The sequence below is a fragment of the Poecilia reticulata genome, chromosome 22, assembly GCF_904066995.2.
Source record: "Poecilia reticulata chromosome 22, P_reticulata-male-v2, whole genome shotgun sequence".
NCBI lineage: Eukaryota > Metazoa > Chordata > Actinopteri > Cyprinodontiformes > Poeciliidae > Poecilia > Poecilia reticulata.
This window is the reverse complement of record NC_088851.1, coordinates 23706501-23732566: the sequence shown is the minus strand read 5'-3', so window position 1 is coordinate 23732566 and position 26066 is coordinate 23706501. Positions and strand designations below refer to the sequence as shown.

General features: G+C 40.6%; 1 protein-coding gene across 5 annotated transcripts in view; it reads right to left on the bottom strand.

Annotated features, from left to right (window-relative positions):
* qkia (QKI, KH domain containing, RNA binding a) overlaps window positions 1–26066 on the bottom strand; it is an 85889-nt gene that overhangs the window by 9430 nt on the left and 50393 nt on the right. For 2 of the 5 annotated variants that reach the window (XM_008399971.3, XM_008399970.3), the window contains exons 4-6: window positions 24269–24412; window positions 2522–2609; window positions 232–672 (exon numbers count right to left, since the gene is read on the bottom strand). In XM_008399971.3, coding sequence (XP_008398193.1) covers window positions 232–672; window positions 2522–2609; window positions 24269–24412 — 673 coding nt within the window. The remainder of the gene's footprint in view (window positions 1–231; window positions 673–2521; window positions 2610–24268; window positions 24413–26066) is intronic. The other 3 variants (XM_008399973.3, XM_008399972.3, XM_017302455.2) reach the window with 3 other exon arrangements.

The following is a 26066-nucleotide window of genomic DNA, read 5'->3' as shown; positions in this document are numbered from 1 at the left end:
GGCGATGTAAACCTGAGAGCGGATTTGTTTGGCCAGAGTGAAATTAAAAACAGTGAAATAAGCTCACTTTTGGAGTAAAAAGACTTCAACAGCCCAGCGTTCACACTGTAACGTCTGCCCCCCTTTCAGTACACTGCAGTGTCCGTATGAGCCATCACCAAGAGCTCCACCAACACATCCACCCTATGAGTTTATCTGTTTTTCATCTTTAGGTGGACACAACATATTTACCTTTCAACAAGTCCTGACTGTGGCTCATGGCAGCTGCGTCCAGCACCCCGACTCCGGGGTAAAACAAGCTGCCCTCCTGTCCAGGCTGGCTAAAGTTGGCCGCTGTACCCGCTGCACCCAAGCTCCCCCAGGCTCTCTTACCTAGAACCCCACTGTGCTCGATGGGGTACTCCAGCAGCGAGGTGGGTGCCAAGGCGTAGGGGTACTCATAAGGGGTGGTGTAGATTAGTCCGCCGTCTGGTGTGGGAGGCACCAAGGTGGGGGTGCCATTGGGCAGCATAGCGGCCATCTGAGTGGGCCGAATGAGGTTCATGATGGGGGCCCCGGCCGGCGTTGGGGGCCGGAGTGCCGACGGAGGCAACACCTGACCCGCGGGGGCCGCTATGAGGCGGGGGCCCTGAGCGGCCGCCGCCGCTGCTGCAAGAGAGAACGCAAGGGGGGCTGCCATAAGCAAGAGAGCAAAGGACAGGCGCAGAAAGAAAGAAGGAAGACAAAGTGCAGCGTGGTCGGTCAATATCACAGATGGACAGAAAAAGGGTGGAAACACAGAGGAGGAAAAGAAAGGTGAATGGGAAGGAAGGGGAGAGGAGGGGAGAGGACAAAAAGAGGAGAGGAGCAAAAAGGAAAATTAGTCCATGCAATGATCATGGTGGTGAACCACAAAAGCGACAGTCTGTTGCAAAAAAATTTAATCAATACAACAAATCAACACAGCCAAAAGTAAAAAACTAATTAAACCCTCCAAACACCAAAACAGGAAAAGCACAAAATACAGCTGTGACCCACTGGAAGCTCCCCATCACCACAGCAGCTCCGACCTTAATGGGAACAGCACAGTGAGGTACAGACACACATGACAACAGAAATGACTGCAGACGACACCGATAAAAACAGCCACAGCAGAAACACTGTGGGCTCATCACACAAAGGCTGATATTGCAACATATTGCTGATCAATTCAATTTAAATGCATTGTTAGCAGTCAGATTCTGTTGGGTGTGAAAAACACTTTTTTAGCAGTTTTCTAAATAAATCAAGTGCTTCAGTGACTGCAGTTAGTGGCTTAGCTTAATGTAACACAAAAAAGAAACAAAGAAATAAATAAATGCTTAAATTGATCAATTAAAATGCTAATTTCACAGATTGAAGCGCAAATGTGCAGAATAATTAACTCTAGAACCATTTGAAAAGAAAGCAGAGATCGCAAAGAATCAAAACATGCACAGGTTCTGGACTGGCTGGCGTAAAAGCTCAGAGTTAATGAAACCTGGTGACTGACATGCAGAATCAAGCGGATGGAAACAAGTGAGCAGGATGATGTACAGGGGCATGTCGACAATTCTAAATATCATTAAAATGTTTGTTTATTTCAGTAATTCAATTCAAAAAGTGAACCCACTACAAGAGAGACACATTTTGAGTGGTAATTCAGATGATTGCAGCTTAGAGCTAATGAAAACCCATAATTCGATTTTAGAAAATTAGAATAAAAACAAGGCTTTTAATGCCGTAATGTTGCTCTATTAAACACAATGTTCATCTGCTGCACAGTAAAAGATTTCAATACTTGGTCTGGGCTCATTTTGCATTAATTCACACCTTAAGAGTAACTGCAAAACACTTGCTCAAGATTCAAGGACTTAAAAATGCATAAAAAGTATACAGAGCCATAAAAATAGACTTGCTTTTAATATTTAGCAACACTACAGAATCACGCATGGGGTCTGGATCTAGTCATGTGCTCTTTTGTACCACAGTTTGTCCTTCCACTCAACTTTCTACTAATCTTGTTGGTTACCTTAATCCATCTTATGTAGAAGTGGCCTATCCCTGAATATTAATTTGGGGCTTTTATTTTTAATTATCAAAAACAGAAATAAACACTAGGAATTCACAAATTTTGGCAGAATGAATTGGTTTAATGCATAATTTTCACTTTTAAAAAATGAATTACTGAAATAAATAATGTTTTTGATGATATTGAATGTACGGAGATGTATTTATGGATAACAAAGGGCAGGATGAATGGATAATTGTTGAGAGGAAAGAAACATATAAACACAGAAATGGTCCTGGACGTAATTCAGAAAACAACCTGACTGTTTAGAAAGCTTGTTAATCGTCTGCTGTGGTCCAAGTTAATGTGACAGCATGAAAACACTAAACCTTGTTACAAATTAATCTGCTGTTAGTCCACAAGTCAGATGAACTTCTGGCCTGGTTATATATAATGTGTGTTATGAAGATATTAGCCATGTATGCTGCCTAATAGACTGATCAGTCGACTTACGTGTTTTGACATTGTTGTCTCTGTATGTCCCGTTGAGAATAGCCAGCTCCATCAGCTGCATCTTCTTCAAATTGTCTTCACCCTCAGCCTGAAAGAGACAACCAGACAAATATTTATACACACACACACACACATATATATATATATTTCAGCAACTGACTTCAGACCTAATCCAAACTAGAGCTGAAATAAATGATTATATTAGCAATAGGTTACTCTATAAATTAATCTGATGATTAATCAATTAATCACATAAAAAAAAAAAAAAAACTGGCACATTCTGCATATTTTTCATTTAACCACTTAAGTCTTTTAGAAATATATTCATAGATTCAAATCAATAATTAAACTTTTTTTTAAAAATAAAGAGACCATTTTATTGCCTTTAGTGAACGCTTAATCATCAGCATCCTAGGGCTGATTTGTTAATTATTATTTTTTGATTAATCGATTAGCAAAATGTGCTTAATAGGAGATTTGGAAAATGTATATAGTTTTTACACAGTTTTGGCTTAATTACTGCTCTTAAGTCTGTTATTCTTTGAGTCTGTATACCCCAGTTAACAATTAATCGATTACTAAATTAGCTGGCGATTGTTTCAGTAATCGATTAATCACGATTAATCGTTTCAGTCTTAATCCCAACACAGTGAAGGAGCCTACATGGCAGGCGGTTCTGTGCTCCCACAGAGCCGCTGAATCGTTTCAACACAACATGTTAATGTTCTCTACAAGCACTGCCTGGACAGGGCTTAGTCAAACATGGATGGGGATAAGCTAAAGTGCCGTTGTCATTCCAGAGTGGCTTGTTGTTGCTAAAATGCTGACAGAGACATTAAGTGTGAGAATGCATATTCATAATCCATATCAGAATGATAATTACTGTAATTTTCTTTGCTCCCTTGTGCGCAATCAAACTCGCAATAACCGCCCTAGCTAATGTCAGTCCTGTCAATTAATGTTTGGATAAATAAATACAAAAGCAGCAGCCACTGTCATTATTGCCAAATTAGGGAACTGAAATTATTCACGGAAAGCAATTAAGATAGCACCCTCCCACCCTCCTCCTAACACCCATCTCTCCCTCCGTCGCCTCAATCCCTCCCCCAGCACCTTGAAACTCCATTTCCCCTGGAGCTACCAGACACTCAATAACCATGACAACACAAAAGCCCCTGTAATTTCCCAGGTAGTGCATCATATTTAAGCTTGGCTGGTATGTGAATCATTTTCCAAAGTGAGGAGAACAAAAGCGTTAGCGGCAAGTTTCACTGACCTCACTCCAACCTTAAGTAACCATCGATTTCATGGCTTTTTTGTATCTTTTTGCTAAACGCTTCATTCAGTTCAAAAACACGGACTGGTTGCTCCACCGTGCGCACACCACATCTTCATGTGAACGCAACAGGACGAAATAAAAGGCAGCCGACTCCGTTCCTCTATTCAGTCTCGGAGCGGAGGGCCTCTTCGACAAATTGGTAGTTCAGCAACAGCGTGTCGCATTCAGAGGATGATGAGGAAAGAATGGATGTGGAGGGGGAAGAAAAGGAGGGCTCAGAGTTAAGCCCTCCCTCGAGACCCCTCGTCAACACAGCCACAGTGAAAGAGAGAGTGACAGAGGCTGGTCTCCCCTGACTAAATATCAGGCTGCAGAGCTGTGTACTGTTTAGTCCATCACACAACTTCCACTTAATAAAAGAATCCTGGCGTCATTTCCTCTGCAGAAATCTGCCTGCTTTCTTTTTATAGGAGCACTTTAACAGAGTGTCCGAAGGTTTCAGAAAGTCAACTTTAAGACTTTTTAAGGCCTTTTTAATGCCAGCTTGAATGAACTTTAAGACTGAAAAAACTATAAAATGTTGGAGATCCCATGGGCTCATTAGGGCTGGCAACAGAAGTGAGCCAGTGGCAAAAACAAACACTGTTCACCCAGTTGGTGAGACATCTGCACTTACCCGTGATAGTTAGCTAGCTAGAAAAGGGGTATATTAGCAGCTGGCTACCGACCACCACGAGTCACAGAACGCACTGAAGATGCCTGTGTGCGCCTTAAACCTGTGCAAGACAAAAATGTCCTGCAAGAAAAAATAAAGCTACATATGAGATTATATAGGGCAGCCACGCCAAAATTTAAGACTTTTGATTAGGCTGAGCTACATTTTAAATGATTTTAAGGCCTTAATTTTAGAAAAATTAAGTTAGGGCTTTTTATGGATGTTTAAAATTATATCCCACACATATGTAAGATAGATTTATACATCAAAAGAGAACTGATTACAATGATCTTAGTTATATTGCATCTTTATAATATTTATTTATGAAAAAGTCCAGCACACCTTGACCACACCATTCCGTGTTTTCTCTGAAAAGAGTCAGCAGTTGTTTGAAAGTAGGCCAGGCCAATGGAGAATAAGAAGTTACCATAAAAATTCTGAACAATATATCCGTTGCTTTCACAAGTTGATTTTTTTGGGACTACATTTATCTTTGCCATGGTGATGCATAAAAAGCTGCATGAGAAGGATTTTGGCAGGGAATCTGCTTTGCTCTGGGTACCAGCGAACACAAACCTGCTGCCCAATGGAAACGCAGAAAGAAACGGCAAACATCACAACGTTTTCATGTTTAAAGGGTTGTTGGAAGAAAAAACTGAAAAAAAAATAAAGAAGCTGAGCAGCAGAAATGTTAGAGAAGCTTATGTGCATCTGTGTGCATTTTATTGTGACAGACGTGCAGGTCTGCAGGGGTTAAACAGGCAGATCCCAATCCAACCTGCTCTGTATAGGAGGCAAGCTGCCTGTTGAGAGCAGAGAGAGACAAAATAGAGAGCAGAAAGACGGTGAGCTCAGATGCTGCAGCTGGGATGAGGTGAGCGCTGCTCTGTGGAGAGGCTCAGCGGAGGGCAGAGGATGCAGAGTGTGCTGGCGAAGCCAGACAATACTATTGGATTGAGCTGTTAGATCTGAAATAAGATCATTTATGACGTGACGTTATTAAACCAATAGTTCCTCTCTTATTTTAGGCCATACTTTTTCACACTTAAATTTTGAGTAATCCTTTTCGCCTATTTTTGAAATTTAACAGAAAAGCTTACGGTAAAACGCTCTTCAGATGATGGATGTGTAGATGGAAGGAAGCACAATAAGTAGGTGGATAGATGGAATATTGAACAAATTATTTTACAAATGAATGAATTGCTAAACGGATGTGCAGTCAAATGAATACATGAATGAATGGACATATAGGAAAACAAATGAATAAATGTTAGCAGACCATAAATTGCTTGATCAGTGATTTGAGTTTAGATTGGGTCTAAAAAAATTCAACCCGACCCAAAGTAAACCGACATTTTTTTTTAAAAAGCTTTTGCTGATTTTGCTGAACTAGTCCCTTGTTGGGAAAGAGGAAGCACAGCTGCGTAAAGAAGTGGATTTAGACAATGGAACATGTAAGGAATACAGAATTTTTTTCCATCAAACAAATTAAATTAAACTCTACTTTTCCGGACCGCGCCAGAGTCCTGTGAAACTCCCTTCACTTCCATCCAGTGTTGTGATTCCTGGACAGGTTTTTAGGAGATGACAAACTCAAAGTGAGAGCACACAGGATCATAAAGCAAATGATGATGCTGCCGACTCTGCTGTGGAGAAGCTGGGTTGACTTTCATCATGTTGCCTCATGTACGCTGGGCGGAAGCACAGCTTTTACACCACCATGAAGAGCAGTTAACTGTTTTAACGTCAGCTAGCTCAGGGTGTCGTCACAATTAACGCCCTTCTCAGTCAGCATGCAGAAGCTATAATGTGCCAGTCACTGAGAGGATGGCGGTGTTGCGATCCCGCAAGAGTTTGTAATGCTCCGGCTGCTGAATATCTGGGAGAGGGACGGATGCTGGATTAGAGGACGAGGGAGAACGAGGGAGGAAGTTTTAGCTTTTCCCTGCCGTTCACACATGCGTGCATGTGACAAACATACACACCCTCCTGTTGCTGTCCATCAGTGGAAAAGCCACTCAATAAAGCCGCTCTATCCACAAGAATCTGATTCAATCAATGAGGCCTATTTGTGAAATCAGCAGAGCGGTAAAAGCTATCAGAGACAAGCAAGACAGAGGGATGAGGGGAACGAGGGAGAAATAGGAAGGGAAGAGGACGGAGATGAGCTCCAGTAGGTGAGCCATGTCCTACCTGACAAGCCTGCGACGGGGTCAGCTCACACAAACTACATCATTGTCATGTTCCTGTGTTTAGTGTAGAGGTCCCACGGCCTGATTTGGACGCAAATTAGGTCCATCTTGGTTGGTTGATAATGTGTTAAACTGTGTGGGTTCTAGAATATCTCAGAGTTTTATGTTCAGAGACGTTCATCAGAACACATTTGATTAATCAGACCAACTTAAGTATAAATAAGTATAAAAATGATCAAAGAAGCCAGTCTGAAAGACCAGCAGTGTACATGCAGTCATTAATATCCAGTATGCTGATGGATTGTTGAGTCATCCGCATCAGTAGGTATTGAAGAGCCCATTACTGATTTGGTGGGATTATTTCAATTTAAAAATAAGGGAAAAAAAGCAGGCACAACAACATATTTACAGTCTTCTACATCAAACACTTGTCACTTAATTTCATCCTTATTTCAAAACAAGACTATAAAAGTAAAGTTTTAGTTGTTTCCATTAACGAGACCAATCATTATTTTTGGTAGAAATTATATGGAAAAAATGTGGGAGGTGTTGAGTGTGTTGAGAAAGTCGACACACTCGACACTCCTGACATGCGTCCATATTCTGATTACAGTGAGACCCTTATATCCGCGGGGATTGATTAGCACAACTGCAAGTACTTGAGACTTTCTCTAAAAATGCTTATAGCCGCCAATTTTAATAGTTCAAACAGCAGAGTTAAACCTCAAACCTTATTTCAGCTTCCCAAACTGAATTTTCTTTAAAATATTTTAGATATACTTTACTGCAAATCAGGAAAATTTTCTGCAAATAATTTGGGGTTGTGCTTCACGAAAAATCTGAAAACACTAAACCGTAAATAGGCAGGGGTCCACTGTGTTAAAACTGATGGCAGCATGGTCATTAATTTTGTAAAAATGTGTTTGGGAATCTCTCCAAGCCTCTTGTTGAGGCTCCTTACTTTGATGCCTGTTCTGACCCAAGCTTGTTACCATATGAATACATATATAAACTGCAGCTAAAGCCAGATTTCTGTTTATTGCTTTGTTCTGCAGGCGCGTTTGAAATACAACAAGAAACAGATGACTGAGTGTCTGTCTGCACCCAAACTCCACTTTCAGGCCCTCTCTTTGCCAAGCCAACTGATGTAAACAGCCACTTGGGTTGGGTCGGCTGAATTCGCTCATGTTTATAGCCGCGGCCGAGAGGAGGGGGGGATTTTTGCTCATATCTGGCAGGAGTGACTGCGAATGCAGCTGAGCTCAAAAAACAGAACAAAAAGGAAGGGAACAAATATGTCTAGGAGGAGAAAAGGCCCACATAGCATGTATAAGAGGCGGAATGAAAGATCATCTTTGAATTAGTGAGGAGATGGAGAGATATGGAAAGAGAAGAAAAGGACTGCTGGAGAATAAGAGACAAGAAAAGACAGAAAGAATAGTGAAAGCCAATTTGTCTGCTCCCCAGCGGCCTGACACTGGCTAAGGCCTGCTTTCCTTCCCTGGCCTCGCTGCCCGTCATCACAAACAGATGTGAGTGTGCACGCCCAACCTCGCACACACACATTTCTAAGGCCTCAGCAGGGCCAGGGTCAGAGTCTCTCCAAACTACTCCAATTACCTGAGCAGTAAACACAGCCTGCCCTGGCTGCCACCTGGGAAACAGAGGCTGTGTGTGCAGAGCCGAGAACGGGGAGAGGAGGGGGACGGAGGAGCGGCTGACTACATGTACGGGGCTGGAACTGGTGGTACCGGCGCAACTTTGCCCCTCCTCCCTGTCATCGCTCCCCTTTTGGTTCCTTCCCAAACTCCAACATCTGGAGGGAAATGATTACTCCCGCCAAGCTGCCAAGACGACTTATCAACAATTCCACACTCTCCAGAAGCAGAGGGTGAGAGAAGAGGAAGGAATGAGTACTTGTAGCAGGCTTCAAAACATTTCCACACAAAATAAATTACTGACAAGAAGTTTAATCGATTCAAGTCGACTAAAGCAAACTTGGAACGTGGATGGCAAACAGAAATAAAAACATATGCAGCTAACTTTCTCCCGGCATTTTCATGGGAGCGACTGTAAATACGACAACTGCTCAGTAAATAAAGTCAGAACACGCTGCTAAACACATTCTTTTTCTTTAGGAATTACAGAGGAACCAAAATAAACCAACCCATAAAAAAAATATATATTTTCTATGATGAGACTTTTGATAATTGATGGGGGGAAAAAGACAAATGAGTTCAACATTTTTTCTTTTCCCTTTAATAAACAGAACATTTAATGTCTGTGCTGCACTTTGAAAGGGAATTTTCTTTCCTCTGCCTTTGTGATCATATCTACCAGGGGAATTAGGCCTCAACTGGATTTTCTTTTTCCACCAATGACTAACAATGCAATCTCCTGCAACTCTCCTCTCTGGCTTTCTTATACCTTCAGAGTCCTCGTGCAAAGCCTCTTTTTCTCCATTGCACACAGCTCTTTTAGCAGTGTGTGCCATTAGCCATGCAAAACCAACAACACACCGGCTCATTAGCATGGAAGGGAACCTGACTGCAGTCAGATTATTACAAACGTATCAGGCCTGCTCCGCCCCATTACTGTCAATCCTGCAGCTTAGCGAGGTACAGAACAGAGTGGCAGATTACAAAGTGAGGAGTGAACTGTTCTAATAAAGCCTTTATTTCTGCATCATAACCAACCTCACTAGTGCAGACGCCTCAAACTGAAAAAGTTAGCTCTCTGCTGTCAGCACAGAAGGGTTTTCTTCTTCCTGCTTCACTGCTGTGCTACTATGGGTACTCCACCTGCTATTTCACATTTCTATGCTTTTCCTGATTTACTTTTGGTAAGATAACTGACAGTTAAACATGTTGGTCTTGGTTATTTATTGGTTGTAAGTGTATTTATGTTTAAGTGATGCTCACATTTTTCTGATGTTCTTTAAGAATTCTTCTCTTAAATATAGATTTTTTTGCACAGATGGTCCTTTATTTCTCCATAAAGCACTTTGAGTTACCTTGTGTCTGAAGGATGATAATAAAGTTGCCCTGGCTAGGATAACACTGGTGGGTACTTTGTATGTAGGGCAGAATGCTCGAGAAAAGCAGTAATTTAATTGGAAAAGCACAACAGCTACTCAGGGGTCAGGAGAAATGGGCAATCTATGGGTGGCGAGCACAGTCTGTGCCCCAAACCTGGCAATAGTTCCTAGATCTATGGCGCTTATTACAGCCTTTTATTGGACTGCAGGAGAGTGAAGTGGGCTGCCCTGGTGCTGTGTGCTAACCCCATCAATATCTGCTGACAGACTTGTACATAGACTCAGTGCCACCAACACTAGAAAAGAGAAAAACAATGGAGCAAAAGAGAATTTGTCCTTCAACATGTTACCTCCACATATAAAGACTCAGAAAGAAGAAAAAGTTTGATTTTCTCTAATAAAAACTTTGGCTTGTGGAAAACATTGACTTGTTGACCCGTGCAGAATGGGCAGGGATTCCATGTGTTAATCATTACCAGCAGATCAGAGTTCAGTAATAACCTAGAAAATTAAACCTAGATTTTACAACTCAATTTAGATAAATGACTCAAGCTTATCCATCTGCATCCGTTGTTAAGGAACATCTGATGCCAAGTTGTGTCTCATGATGTCCCTGTGTTGTACAGCAAACAAACAGCTGTTAGTTTATCCTCTCCTCTCTTTTAATCATCAACATTTCTCTGCATGGAAATAAAAAAATCTCCACTCTCTCACTCAATCTGCTCTTGCAACCTTTAGAGTAACCATCCATTTTTGTTCCATTTCTCTTTCCTCTCTCTCCCCAACCCTGCTTTTATACCTCATTCTGCCACACTGGCAGACGATGTATTGTTCTGTCACCACGATCCTTTAATGCCATCCAATCGAGCGGGGAATATCTTGAAGGGATTTGGGCAGGGATGATTTGGGAGGTTTAAATGCTGCAAAAGGATTTGCATCAGATTCAGAGATCCTGACTCAAAGCAGATCACTGGAGCCTTCTCTTATAACAGAGATTTGAGAATCTCATGCGAGATGTTAATGCAAACCTTTTGAAGGTTTGTGTGTGTATGTTAGCAAACCGGGATACATTTTGGAGACACCTTCCTTAGGTTGTGTGTTTAAGGGAACCTGACAAAGCAAAACATTTGAGATTATTGGTTAAGTCCAAGGCTGGCATCAACAGCAACCTATTTTTCTTATATTTCTGAATTTCTCCAAATAACTAAGCGTACTTCAATCAGAAGTAAAATTGGGTCTGTTTTGTTGCCCAATTAAATTGAGCATTTCTTAATTTATTTTTTGTTTTAGGTCAGTTTGGATCACTAAAATTATAACCATTTGCTGAATGCCAAAAAATTTGCCAGGTATAGATGTTAATCAGATTTGTAGAGTTCCATAATTCTCAATTTTATAATTCCATATTTTATTAGATTTTTCCAGGATGTCCATAAAGTAAACTTCTTACTTTGAAGAAAGTAAATTAAAAAAAATAAAATCTTTAAAATCTCTCACTCTAGCAGTTAGGAATACTTTTGTTAATCAGAAATGACAGAAACCACACCTGTCTTTTATCAGGTGTGTAAATATCTGGATTACACTGTGAAAATAAAATCCATTAATTTTATTAATGTTTTTGTTTATGTCAAACATGATAAAACTGAAACAGAAACAAGCCAAAAATAGCACAAATTTCAATCAGAAACACCACCGAACCGGAACAACAAGCACTGGATGTTCAATAACGAAGAAAGAATATTTTTATTTTAATTTCCTACGCAATCTGCAAAATGTCTGTTTGAGAAGCAAAGTTCTTTCAAGGTTTTGCAGAGGAGGAATGAATACTTGAACCTTGTAGTTTTATTACAATGCAAAGTAACAACCAAATTCTTCAGTAAGAGCTGCATTAAATGAAACAAATCAATGCCACACTGTGGAGGATTAAACAGTCCCACATGTTTAAGATGTGCCTAAATGGAATTTAGGAGCCATTACAAACAATTTGTCCATATTTAAGGCTTTTTATTGTCTAAAGTTGACTTTTAAATCTAAGAGCTTAAAAGTACATCAATAGACCTTGTGAGCTGGTTTTATGTTCTCTGATGGCTCATTATTTTCAGCAGGCAGTATATCTGAGATGTTCTGTGTTGAACCATTTACACATCCCAATTCTTCAACTTTAGACCTGACCAGCCTTTAAAATCTTTTTTAAACATGCAAATCTGTCAGAAAAAAATTATTTTTGGACATTGTAAAAAAAAAAAAAAAAGATACACTGATAAAAAATAATGTTAACTAAAAATATTAGTAGTGAATTATATCTAATGTCATTGATGTCAACTAGTTTAGCACTATATACATCATGAATCATCCTATATTTGCATTTGTCAACAAGGTTAATTTAAGGGGCAGTATTATGTTCTTCAGGCACATAGTGCCATTTTATAGCACAAAAAGTAACTGTTTTCCTTTGTTTGTTATAACATTTTTTATCTGTATCTCATTATAATCTTGAAATTGGGTGTCTATCTCTTTAAGAACTCAATTTTCAAGAAGTCATCCCAACATCAGTCTTTTAACAATTTTTTTTACCAGCATTGCATTGAGAAGAAGATTACATCAGGCGCTGCACAGGTCCACTAGGTGTTTGCTATTGCTGCTGGCTAGTCTGAAGGAGCTGAGGAGTGCAGTCACAGGGGAGGATTACTCTATGAGGCAGAAGCTTGGAAACCTGGAAACTGCAGGTCCGAGGAGGAGCCATGTCTCAAAGCTGGCACTAGATAAATCCATCTAGGAGTTTTGGACACCTGAATGGTTGCCACGGGAGATTAAAGGATTTCTCAAACGTGCATGAAAGAATCAAGGCAACACTCCAGGTATATTCTTGATGAAGGAATAGCATTATAACATAATATAAAGTTCATAAAAGCTGATTTAACATAATTCTACCGCTTTAACAACGTCATGTCATTCACAGAGTATAAAACTGTTTCTGCTCCATTGGTAGAACTTAACCTTCCTGTGCAACCAGCAAGAGGGTGCAGAACGTCAATGGTGGGACAACTATTTGAGCCATAGCCACTCAACTGATGCATCACAGGCTGAGGAAAGAGCTGAATTTGACGAGCAGCCTTCAGGCGCTCTAAATGCTAGAGCTCTACAATCCTATTTCCCTGCCTCCAACACTGGGGGCGCATGGTCGCTGGAGGAGGAGACATGAAAGCCATGCGTGTGCGCGCGTGTGGGTGTTTGTTCTGACTTCAAATGTTGAACCTTGGCCACAGAACGGTTCCACCACAAGTTCAGAAACTACTGTGGGAGGATTTGCATGTGTAAGACAAAAAGACAAAGTGGCAGAGAGACGCCGAGGGTTCTGTCAGCAGTCGGCCTTTAGAGTCCTGACTGCGACTCTCTTGAAATCAGGCCACAGGAGTATGCACACTTCTGCATTTCCCTGCCTCTCTGTAAAGGGATTAGGGGAACCTTCAAAGAGAGGCAAAGATTGGCCGGGGGCCTGCTTGGTCCCTCTCTTCGCCACAGGAGGACAAGGGCAGATTAAAACTGTCCGAGCCTTTTAGTCAGTCTTGTTAGTGGACTTCTTTTGGTGTGTAGTGCATTAGGACTCCCCAATCCCCCCCCTGCAGGAGCCAACACAACCAGGTAGATTAAATAGGTGGTTATTTCACAATGATGTGAGGGATCTGGGCGGTTGGGGACCGAAATGCACGTGTGTATAACTGTGAACTGAAATTAACAGGACAAGTCGCCAAGGCAATTTTAGACACGCTGCAAGGGGCCTGCTTACACAGAATGCACCTGCACTGGGGACTGAGGCCAATTTAAGAACCTTAATATGAAACCAAGAAACTATCCAAACCAACTGACCTCAGCTGAACAGAATGTATAAAATGATTAGGAACAGGTTAACCCCAGGAGAAAATGTTAAAGACAAGATGAAGCTGAACCCATTTATATTTTTTGCCTGCAAGCTGATGAGGACAAAGTGAGACAAAAGGCAGTTTTATCCGCGCCACTCCGATGGGAAAGGAGTTCAAACATGCTGTTAGGGACTAATGTTACTGCAGTCGAAATCTCCACTCTGCCCTGGATTTTCACCACTTCCTGTGGCTGGATGCGTGAGGAGAGTGGTGATGAGAAGGAAAACAGGAGCAGTGGAATTAACAGAAATCACACCCAGACGTGTCCTGTTCTTGTTTTTCTGAAGCCTTCCACAGGCGCACCCCCGGGTGGATGAACACAAACATTTCATCTGGACAGATCAGGTTTTCTTTCAGAATGGAGCGTTGATTTTTATTTTTTTTCAAACGCAGAGGAAAAAAATATGCAGCTAGTTCTATTACAGAGCTAGCAGCTTTTAATCCAACAGAAAATGATCGGATTGGAAGATTATCCCCATTTATGCATTTAAAAACACGAGCCGTGTTCGGTGTAATCCACCTCCTGCCCTTTTGACTGCCCTTTTCAGTATGTTTTCTCAAGAAATTGGGAGCTAGAAGTATCAAACTGCTGCCTTTTTCACCTGGTGCTACAAACTCCAGGGCCGTTGGAGAGCGTAGCATCATTTATACGACATTGGTAAATATCTGCAACAAAAGCAATAATATCAGATGTTGGTATTGGTACCAATTTTCATAACGGTGCATTTCTTACAATCAATATGCTTTCTTTTTAGCATCAATGCAAATAATCAGGATCTTTTTCTGTTAGAAATGAGCAATTAGAGTAAGCTATAATTTTGAAAAAATATTTAGTATTGCAGTGGTGCCATTTTTTCACAAGGTTCTCACACAAAGAGAATTTCATAGCAGAACAAACTAAAATTAGTATTTCCAAACTGTTTCATTGGAACCAAATGTAGTTAAGCATTTAAATCATGACTTTTGTTATTTATTTTTCAAAGGACATCTGACAGCTTTTTACTTTTCAAGCCAGTAATTTGGGAGCAGAGGCACAAGCTCGTGGAGGGTGGAGAGGTTGCTCCCCATGAGGCTAAAGTTTTTTAAGGCCAGTAACACCTGTCTGCCCCTCAGGAGAGCCACAAAGCTGAAGATGAGGAGGGATGGCCAGATGGAGGTGCAGAGAGGACGGATAGCAGGGGACGAGAGCAGAGCAGGCCAAGTCTCCAGGCACATGAGAAAGACGCTTCTAGTAACTGAATGCAATAATAGAATAAAAACTAGAGTAAAGGGGGCTTTAGGTTAGCTTCTGCTATGCAAGTCACTCACATATACTTTTGTGTCCTTCTTTTGTGTGTGACTGGAGCAGCAGAAGAAGACATCTCAAGTCTCTTCAGTGGTTTTCAAGATGTGTGTTATTAACGGGATGAGGTCGCCTTAAGGCCACCGCAGATGGAGTAATACAACAGAGTGGTGAATGCCTTGTCCCTGCAGTCACCCGCAGTGAAAGAACAGCGAACAGCAGGAGAGCGAGAAAAAAATACAGAGCAATAACAAAAAATATAAAGGAAAAAAACAAAGGTGGAAGATGAAGAAAGATGGCAAAAAAGAAAGTGTTACATTTCTCAGAAAAGGTCAAGTCTTTTAGTTGAAAATGGAATGAAAATTATTAAAATAAAAAAGAACGTTAATAATGAGCTAATTTGTTAGTTTGATAGGTGTGAAAGGGTGTTATAAGTGTAATAATCAATCGAGTTATGGCAGATATTTATATTTCAATTAATAAAATAAGGAGCTCTAAGCAGAATTCCCTTTGATGCAATTACTTCATAGCACCTTTAGGGGGCATTAAATACAGGAATGAAGGCCAGCTTGAACAGAAGAAGACAACAAAGTAGACAGCCTCATTCTGTGATCATACATGAAGGTGCCCAAAAATGAATTTAGAATATTATGTGTCTAATATAATGTGAACAGACCATAAAGGAATGCTTTATTTGTGAAATCAGCAACAAGATGCATCTTCTCTCAACTCTCTGCCTAATTCTGAAAACCCAGAGTTAATGCCTAGGAAGAAATTAAGTGAAATAAATGTTGATGTGCTTGTAGAAATAATCAGCTTCTCACTTGAGAAGGCTATAATTGATCACTTCTCACACAGCAACTCTATAAATGACATGCAGTAGTGATTATTGTTGGTACCAATGCCACCAGGAATGCATTAGGTTGTAGTTCGCTTCCTGCTTTTGGAGCGGACTCCGTTCCGCTTGGCATTCACATATCCATTCAAACTGCAGTAGAGTTCACTTTAACAGAACCAAGACCCAGGTTTTTAGGCGGACTAGAGTTCACTTTTTGGTCCACGTCAGAGTTTGATTGCGCATTCACACCTCCTCAAACAAACCGGACTTTCTAGACAAACAAACCAGAGTTCCATTAAAGCGAACTAAACAGGGCTGGGTGTGAATGCACACTAAATTACACTCAGCTGAACTCCATTGGTGCCGTCTACTGGTTTACAAAACTAACTTGCTTTATAAACGATTAAAGGGAGTAATGAGAAATACTGAGTAATGTGGAAGACAAGAACAGTAGCAGCTTGAAGACAAATATTATAAACTCATCAAGCTTGACAGCGTGTAGTTTAGAAAATAGACTATACACACATAAAGTCGACTAAGAGCAGCGCAGGAGGAGCCCAGCGATGGAGTCTGGCTGTATCAAGCAGAGGTCACCGAGTCGAGGAAGTCAATTAAAAAGATGATTAACAGCCATGTGGGAGGTGTGGTGTGTTCGTGCAGGTGGGATGGGCCGAACACTCTCCTCTTTACACACACGCTCATACATATATTTAGATACATAATGGGAGCAGTGAATAGTGCGGTCCAGACTGTTGTAACTGGTGTCCAGGGAGGTGGAGATCAGAAGGTTAATATGATCCAGCCCAGCTCCTTCATTAGCCTGATGAAGGCAATAACAGCCTACAGGGAGAGGAAGGCTGTCAGGTTGACGAAAACTAGCAACCTACAACCAGACTGCAAGGTTGTACTTTGTTAGCAGAGCACGTCTGTCTTTATTATCCATTTATTCACTAAATTCAGAAAAAAATAGATATTTTGCGAGTTGTCACATGATAAAAAAGGCCTGCAAAAACTAACCCCCTGTAAAGGTATCTGCAAGTTTCAGCAAATCAAATTTGAGTCTTTTTAATACCTTTTTAATGCAACCTTAAGCAAAATGTAAGATAGAAAAATATTAATATTACAATCAAGGACAGCAACAATGAAAATTTCTGGGGTCTGTTTGTATGTAGGTTGACTCAGAAGTGAGCCAGAGGCAAAAACTAAACTCGTCCGGCTAACTGGCAATAAAAGTGCACTTACCCATGATGGAGGCAAAAAGGATAGCCAACTAGCTATCGGGGGCTGCTTTTGTCAGGCAGAAAAGTCCAGCGGGGAAAAATAAAACTACATACATAAGATCAAATGACTACATTTAAGTCATGTGATTAAGGAATTTAAGGCCAAATCTTTTTTTTTAAATTAATGAAACATATTGAGACTTCTTAATATGTTTATATGTAATGACTGAAAGGAGGTACATTTTACAGTTTAAAGACACAAAAACATGAGTAATTGAGCTAATCAGGGAGGCTTAATGATAAATGTGAGCTTCTGATCATAAATACAGGTGGATCTCATGCATGAATGAAAACACAAGGCGGCAAAGTAGATTAAGAGCAAATAAGAAGAGAATGGTAGTGATAGGTAGGCCTAATAGACAATAAACATCATTAATTGGCGAAGCACACATGGATGGGTGCAGCCAGATGGTGTTTTGTACTCATTTGTCATACACTGCTGACGGAGAGGGAAAGGCGGCGAGAGCGGGAGCTCGAAGAGGAGGAACAAAAAGGAACGTTTACGGATTGTGGAGTCAGAACACGGTGGCCTAGAACACACTTCCACTGCTTAAATCAAGTTCTGCATCATCCTCCCTGCCTGCCTCCCCAGACGGAGCGGTTCTGATGGCGCTGCCATGCCGCACTCTGCCAAGCCGGATGCATACTGGTGAGTACAGACACAACACCCCACAGATAGCCAAGCTTGGCATCTATTAAGGTCCATCTGTCTGCTTTAGACAAAAAAAAACACTATCTACTTTATCTTTCCTCACGAAGGTGGGGGACGGCAGCGAGAAGAAACAAGAAAGGGACTGATGGAGGGCAAGAGGGGTGGGGAACTTAAGGATCTGGAGCTCCGTTAAGAATATACCGTCTTAGTGCATAATACCTTTAGAAACCCCTTTAGAAAGGGTTAAAAATAGATCTTAAGAAAATTGTGACAGGAAAATGGAGTGGAATGTGTGTGGAGAAGGAGGGGGGGGAATGAGAGCAGCGTGTTGGGCTCAGGAGGCAGGACTGAGTTTCCACAAATGGAGATTAGTGCTCCAGGCCACTGTCTGGCCAGGCTGCTAGCATGCTCACTTTGTTCTCGGCAATGACAGCTTCAGTCGGAGTGGGGGTGGGGGGCGTACATGGTCCACCATGTTCACAGCGGCTCTTCGCTTTCTGTGGGCCGTTTCCCTTCCAGATCTGTCTAACGTTTGGTTGTCCTATATGGGGTTGAGCTCAGAGACTGAAATTGACCAAGTTCTTATCTGGTTTAAGAGATCAGCTTGAAACAAACTGACACTGAACATGAGTGTAAACTCTTTAAGCAGCCGACTTCTCGCACGACAGCAACAACTTGATCTGTCAGAAAACACGGGGTGCTGTACTGAGGGCTTGTTTTCAACACTAACTCTACATTTACAGGCAAGATTTAGGATTAACTCTTCTTAGGATTTACATGGTCAATCAAAATGGGGAGCAGAGAAATTCTAGAAATTATTTTGAAGATTAGCAGCTTTATTCCAGAGAAATTGAGAAAGTGGTCAAATCTGTTTTGGGAGTTTAAATGACTGGCGTACTGATGTTTGGTTCAGGAAGACAACAGAAAAACTAAATTACAGCCTTCAAACTTTTTCGTCCAACAACTTATAAACAGATATGGACCACTCTATGGCCTTAAGGTTTACAACAGTTTCAAAACAATAACAATCAATCATGTCATTCCTAAAACTCAAAGTGATCAGACTTCTCTGTATGTATGGATCATAGACTAGGACATGTGCACTGCTGGTCAGCTGGCTTTTAAAAAAACCAAAAAACAAGACGGACTCAAACTTTTCCCATCCTTACAAGACCCTCTGAACTTCTTGGAAATATTTCTGGCCATGGATAAGAATCGCAATTAATAATCCTGGCAGTCCTGAATCTATTCTAAATGCTCAAAAGTCTAATTTAGTCTGCATATTTTTTAAATAAAATTATATTCTGAATAATTCTTTAATATTAAATAGCTTAAACTTAATCGTTAAGACTGTTAGAATAGAAAAATTACGTACACTTTGTGTAAAAACTGTGCAGTGGAATCCTTTGTGTGGCTTTTCATGAAAATTAGCAAAGTCACAACAGTCATTTTTCTGTCAGTAAAACTGAAGGGAGAATCCTGGCTGCTTTGTGGCCAACAGTAAACCATTCCTACTTGGTTCAGGCCGAACAGAGGCCAGCCAGGTCCTTCATTGAGCCAAATGCCAACTTTACATCTCATAAGTCATCCGGTTGTGGCATTTTTCACTGTTGACAAGCAAATATTTATCATTCAGCAGAAGAATTTCAGTGTTTTGCCATCTGGGCATTGTTTGGCTCGTGTCACACAACTCAGCAGAAGATCACTGACAGCATATGGAGGTAATTCAGTTGGAGTTGGACTTAAGCGCCGGAATGTTTACCCCAGACTTCTACATAATTTTAGACATTTCTGCATCTTTCACAGTTGGCGAAAGTTTCCCTGTCGCTCGTGGGGCTCAGACTACCCACAGGCCAAATATTATTGACTCTGCAGCACTTGAAGGGGCAGGGAGGCAAAGTGGAACAGGCTGTTCAGGATTCATGCAGACGCCGCTGCTCTCTGAGTGGAGGTTACCGAAAGTGCAGAGAGGCTCCGCCGTAAGGCTCGGTTTGAGGGCCTTAACAAGAGACTCGGGCGATGAGCGGAGCATTTTAGTAGTGTGTGTAGACACACATGTAAATCCTTTTCTCTTTTCTTTTTGAGAATGTGTATTTGTATGTGTGCATGTGTGTGTGTGTGTGTGTGTGCAGTAGGCCTGGATCAGTTGAATAAATCCACACTTGAAAGAGGAGCTCAATCAAGCTCTCCCACCCATCTCCCCTCCGTCTCTGCTTCTCTCACCTCAACGATGCTTCACTGCTCACAGTTCATTTAGAGTTGAAGAGTTCAGGGATCTAAAGGGCAAAGGGGCAAAAGCAGGGGCAACAGAGAACAAGTGTGTGTATTTATAGGTTTGGAATGATACTTTTATTCTGGACTCCACAGACATGGTGAAAATAAGGTACACCTTCGTGAGAAAACAACAGATTTAGAGAGTAAAAATTGACACCAAGGATAAATAATTTTAAATCTTTCCCCTAAAAAAAGTTAATAAAACACATTTTTATTCAATTGCTAAATTCAAGATTCTTTGATGGAAGCCTACCAACACATCACATGCTTGATTTAGCAATCTTGCAAAAGTTGCCCAAATCTTGCTGTACGGAAATCACATGGTTTTTGTCTCCAGCCACAGCTTTTCTGTAAGATTTGGTTCCTCTTTCTGGCTAGAACTTGTTAGTTTTGGAGAAATGCCTGAACTCACTGTAATGTGAAACAAACTAAAGACTATCTTCATTTTTCCAGCAGAGCAGACAACCTAATGCTTTGGGTCAAAACTGACAAAACTACTATCCAATAGAGATGTGCTGATCAGGTTTTTTTCCTGCCGATTCCGATCACCCATGAGGGCCGATCACCAATACCGATCACCGATACCGATCACATAATTTTTTTTTTTTTTTACCATAAGCACTACCGATTACATTATATGGAAAAAGGAACCATGAATTCACCTTAATTTAGACAAAAACTTGTTTTTAATAACTTTTTCCAAGAAGAAAACTAAACAAAACAGGCATTCTGCAAATTGTACTGCTATCAATAATACTATCTTTAACAGACTGATAACATATGGAGGCTCTGCAGAGGCTAAATAATGCAAAGAGCCAAAATAAAACCTCTCAACATTGCCAAAAAATTCAAGTATAAAACTTAACATTGAGAGGCAAATAGAGGATCCATTACAATAAACAATCCAGAGTTACTGAATGAAAACTTCCTGACAGCACGGCGGCTAGCTGATTACTGCTAGTTCTGATTGGCTGTTTCTGACTGAGTGGAGTAATTATGCAGAGCAGGGAGAAGATCGATTATTTTTTCAGAGATTATTTGTCTCATGTTAGGACAGCGAAAGTTTTAATACGTATGTAAAATGTATTTTTTAGATTAGATGCTACAGCTTTAAGCAGAGGTTCGGTGTGAGAGTCACTACCATGTGGAGCAGAAGCGGCGCTCCGTCTGTGAGATATTACTACCTGTAGCATAGCAGCGGTTCAACAGCGAGAGCAGAACCAGCGTCTTACATTGCAGCTCGAAGACTTAAATAGTTTTGCGGGTTATTTGTTTAGCTTTCTGATCGTCATGCTAATCCGGGTGAGTGTTTGTAGCTGTGCGCTGCTTTACCTGCTATCTGATCCTCCATATGTCTTTTTTACTGCAGTGAACCTCGATGTAGCCAAACTCCGTCAAGTATGGCATGGCGTTGTTTTAATCACATATTAGATTCGACGTGTTGATGCATTTTGAAATGCAACACCCCACGTGCTTCAATTTTCCGCCGCAACACGCAAACTTCCCCATTCACTCAGTGCGTTATAGTTCCACATCGCTTAGGATTTGTTGCTGCGCGTTTGCTCAGAGTGAAGGAAAGAGGAGACCAGCTGCACAGGCAGGCTGAGAAATGAGATGCAGGTGATCGGTTTGTGTGATCGGCAACAAGAGACCGTGATTGACGATCACCAATCATACACTTTTTCATGGAAATCGGCCGATTATGATCGGTGGCCGATCGATCGACACACCTCTACTATCCAGATTTTAAAAAACGAGTGCGCAATATGGGTAACATAAAAGATGGGGACAGATTTGTAGTTTTAGTCAAACTACAATTCTGGACAGGACAGGAGGACAGTATACAATTCTGAAATCAATTTTATTTGAAGAGAACCCAGTCATTTTGGTGAGAATATTTTCACTGCATTATTTTGTTGTCACGGTGATCTTTGTCATGTTTCTAACAGTGAAGGAGTGATTCATTCGGCTTGTAACGGTTTCTCTTTTCCCAGTGAAAATAAACTGTTAAAAGCCCATAATACTAAGCTGCAAAAAGCAACACAGCTGCTTTCAGGGATTCAACTGGTTTTGCTTCAAGGAACATTTTGGTATGACTACTATACACATTCTCACTAAAACCAGAAAGATAAAGCACATCACTCCAGTTTAAAGTCCTTGCACTGGCCTTTAAAATATTGCTGCTAGTTTATAAGTCACTGAACGGCTCAACACCACAACACATTAAAGATCTGCTGTCGCTGTATCAACCTTCCAGACCCATCAGGTCTTCTGGTTCTGCTCTCCATTGCCAGAACCAAACATGGAGAAGCAGCATTCAGATTTTATGCACCACAAATCTGGAACCAACTTCCAGAAAACTGCACAGCAGCTGAAACACTGAGTTCCTTTAAATTCAGACTAAACACCCACCTGTTTAGAGTTGCTTTTGAACAATAATAAATGAAACACTGACCAACATTTTGATGTGTGATGATGACATTTGTCAAAATGTAATGTTTACTGGTTTTCTCAGTTGTTGACTGTGTGGCGTCTTCTACCACTTTGTATTTGTGTTTTGATGATGTAAAGCACCTTAACCTGCATTGTTGCTGAAATGTGCCATACAAATAAACTTGACTTAAAGCAGCAGTTTCCATATGTGACAAAGTTGTTCACTTTATATTTAAAACGGAATTATTAACGCCATTTAAAAGGCAAATATCAGCATTTTTAGCTATTCTTTTTGACTTTGAATCCAAACTGGAAATGAGCAAACTGATGAGAGAAAAAAAATATCCTGAACAATTTATTAAAAAGGTAGCAGAAAAATTTGAGAAAAGGATTTCATTAGTGTCTGGTTTCTCGCAAAAGGCCTTGAAGCTGCTCCCCCATGTCGGAGGAATAAAAAGAGCTTCTTTTTAACCCACCCAGTGGTTCAGGTAATGACTCACAGCCATCTTTGATGTACTCGTTAGGACGCAAAATGCACACACAGTAGATTTCTCAACGAGTGAAGATGCTATTTTTATGGCCCTTTTTTCATGAATTTTATATTCAGAGAGCTGTCAGTGATGTAAAAGCATTGCTGTGAATGTGGCAACGGATCTGCATGATCAGTGATTCATTGTTCAAGTTATAGTGCACACAAATGTTGTACATATGTCTACATGTGCATGCAGATAAAGTGATTTATTTGAGTACAAAATATTTAAGGTTTAAAACCTTAACAGCATTAAATGGATTTGCTACACACAGACGCTTATTGTTAATACAAACTAGATTATTTCATTATTGAGCAATACAAACAATTTAAAAAAAAGAGAAATATCACGTTATTATTGTTTATGACCAACACAAGAGAAGAATGTTTAGGTTGGATTATTAATGGAAAGTTGAATGGAAGGAAAATATGCACTAAGCAAAGTTGCTCAAGCAAATAAAAAACATATTTATGTCATTATTATGAAGGAAGAACACTGTCACAACTTTGGGGGAGATATATTAACTGCAGGCCATAATCCACAAAATAAACAGAAAAGGAAAAATGAAGCAATTTTAAAAGGAAAAACTAAATCTCGAGTCACCAGTACAGCATTTCAGTGCCAAACAAGAACTGGGCAGCATCGGCAAATAATATGAAAAAAAAAAATCATGAACAATTTAAGCTAGCAGAAAACCTCTTTGTGGTTTTACTCATTTCATTACAGCGCATATAGAAATTATTTTGGCCTTAAAATCAAAGCATAATTCAAGGTTAATGTATCAATTCTCCAAATGAAAAACCGCAGTCCATTTCCTTGAAGCTCTCACAAGTGGTCAGGTCCCACTCAGCTCTGTTCGTTGCCACCTGGTGGCAAACCGGCGCCCTCAGCTGCTCTGTCCACCTGTTCCCCACAGTCAAATCACAAAACACAAACTCCACGCCAGCAACGCTCCCAGCAGCCGCCACCGGGAGCACAGCGTTAAGGAAGCCTGGCCTGAGGGGGAGCGGAGATGAAATGTGGCCGGCACCGGAGGTGTGTGCAGCTCGCTCTGATTTTCCACTCAACTGGAGGTACTGCCAACCTGTTCCCCTCGTCCATATATGGAGGTAAACAGGATACTAACAGTGGGGTGGAGTTATTGTGCCATATGCAGTGGCATTATTGTGTTATGAAAATATGGGAAACCTTCCCAGCACATATTAAAGCCCTTCATCTCCTCGTGACACCCAAATGATGGAGGACAGCAAGGCAATGGCAGCTGGGAAAGCATCAACAGTGTAACGCATGTTGGTGTTTTTGCAGGAAATATACTCACAGCAGGTACGAGGAGCTTCTTGACTTCCTCTACCGCTCTCCTCATCTTGATCTCTGCTCTGTTTTGTGTGTCTTCAACTGTGATTAGGACGTGAAGGTCTTCATTTAGGTGTTCCCAGTTTGGCTTCCCTCTGTTCTGCTCCTCCTGGACAGAAACACAGAGAGAGAGAGAGAGAGAGAGAGAGAGAGAGAGAGAGAGACAGTGAGTGGATGTGACAGCGCGGGCGTGCTGGAGCAGCAGCGGTACCGCCGCGTTATCAGACAGAGGAGAAAAGAGACGGGCCGCTGCGAGAAGAAGCAGGATGACAGGACCGGCCCGTTAGTCAGCTATTTAACTGGAACTTTGAAAGGACACCCTTCTTTAATAGATCCCATGCTTCACAGAGACAAAGATGACAGCGAGCCCTGCAGCAATTAATATCAGAGAGAGATGAATGGATGCAGGGATCAGAGAGAGATGGATCTGGATTTTAACCTACATTAATGCAACTTGTGGGAAACGATTTATGGCACATATAGTTCAAAGTTAGTAGTGGGTTCTAATTAGAATACACAGTTTCTCTTAGGGGTGGGCATTCGTCGTATCATTTATCATGAAAAATGTTGCATCGTGATAGGGATTTTGATCTATTGTTGTCATGATAAATTTCAGTGATTGTAAATTTTATTTTTGCCACTTACTCAAGTTTATTCCAAAAGTGCATCAATAAATATCAGTAAATTCAAAAATAAGATTAAAACAGTCACTTTGTGCAGCTCAGGGATATAAATCAATCTTTTTTTTTTTTTTAATTAAGTGATTTGAAGAAGCCTATTGAAAATGGGAATGTTTTTCAAGAACAATATGAATAATGCACCATGCAGTTACAGCAATACAGTTACCTAAAAAATAATAAATACCTTTTATCATAATTTTTATCATTACCACAATAGTATCGCAAAATATTGTGATAAAATGATCAATACATACACACTAGTTTCCCTTGTTTTTCTAACGTATAGTGTAAAATATTATTATTTTCTCTTTATAAAACTGAACCAAAGTAGAAAAAGAAATGTACTGAAAAAGCAGCAATACAAACAAACACAAAATCTTTGGAAATGAATTCATAATTTTAATTAGCAGCTCATGTTTCCTGTCAGTCAGAAAGCACTAGCCTATGCTGCTGCAGACTGTGGTTTCCCTTCAGACCACATGTGTAGCTAAATCTGTCTGCTGCTCTTGTCCTGCCATTTCCATAACAAACCCATACAGTTTGTTTTCCCCTCACATGAAATGGTTTTGTTTTTACCTCAACATGTCAATGTTTTCTTTGCATTTTGTTTTTTTCTCCTCTGCAAAAAACAAAAACATCAAAGCAGCTAAGTAACTCCGCCACAATCCCCAGATCCACTCTGAGCAGAACTCAACCAGAACCAAACGCTGGAGTCAAACATGGAATTTACAGTGTTTAATGCGCGAGTCTCATACAGCAAAAGCAAACGAGGTGGATAGCAGACTTCAACAACGACATGCTGAAAGTATCTCTGCTGCCGATATGACCACCAGAACTGCACCAAGCAGCAATCTTCAGTCAGAAGCCTCTTTACATTTTCTGAAACACTGACTGCTACAGGAAATCCTTCCTACCCACAGAACAGCCATCCACAACAACTCCTTGGAGATGCTTGGATGATATGATTTATGATAACCTCTAATTTTCCTGTGGGATAAATAAAGTATTTTCAAATTGAATTGAATAAGAATTGTTTTCCTTTTCTACTCAGTCTTGCATACCAAAAATCAAACAATGTTACAA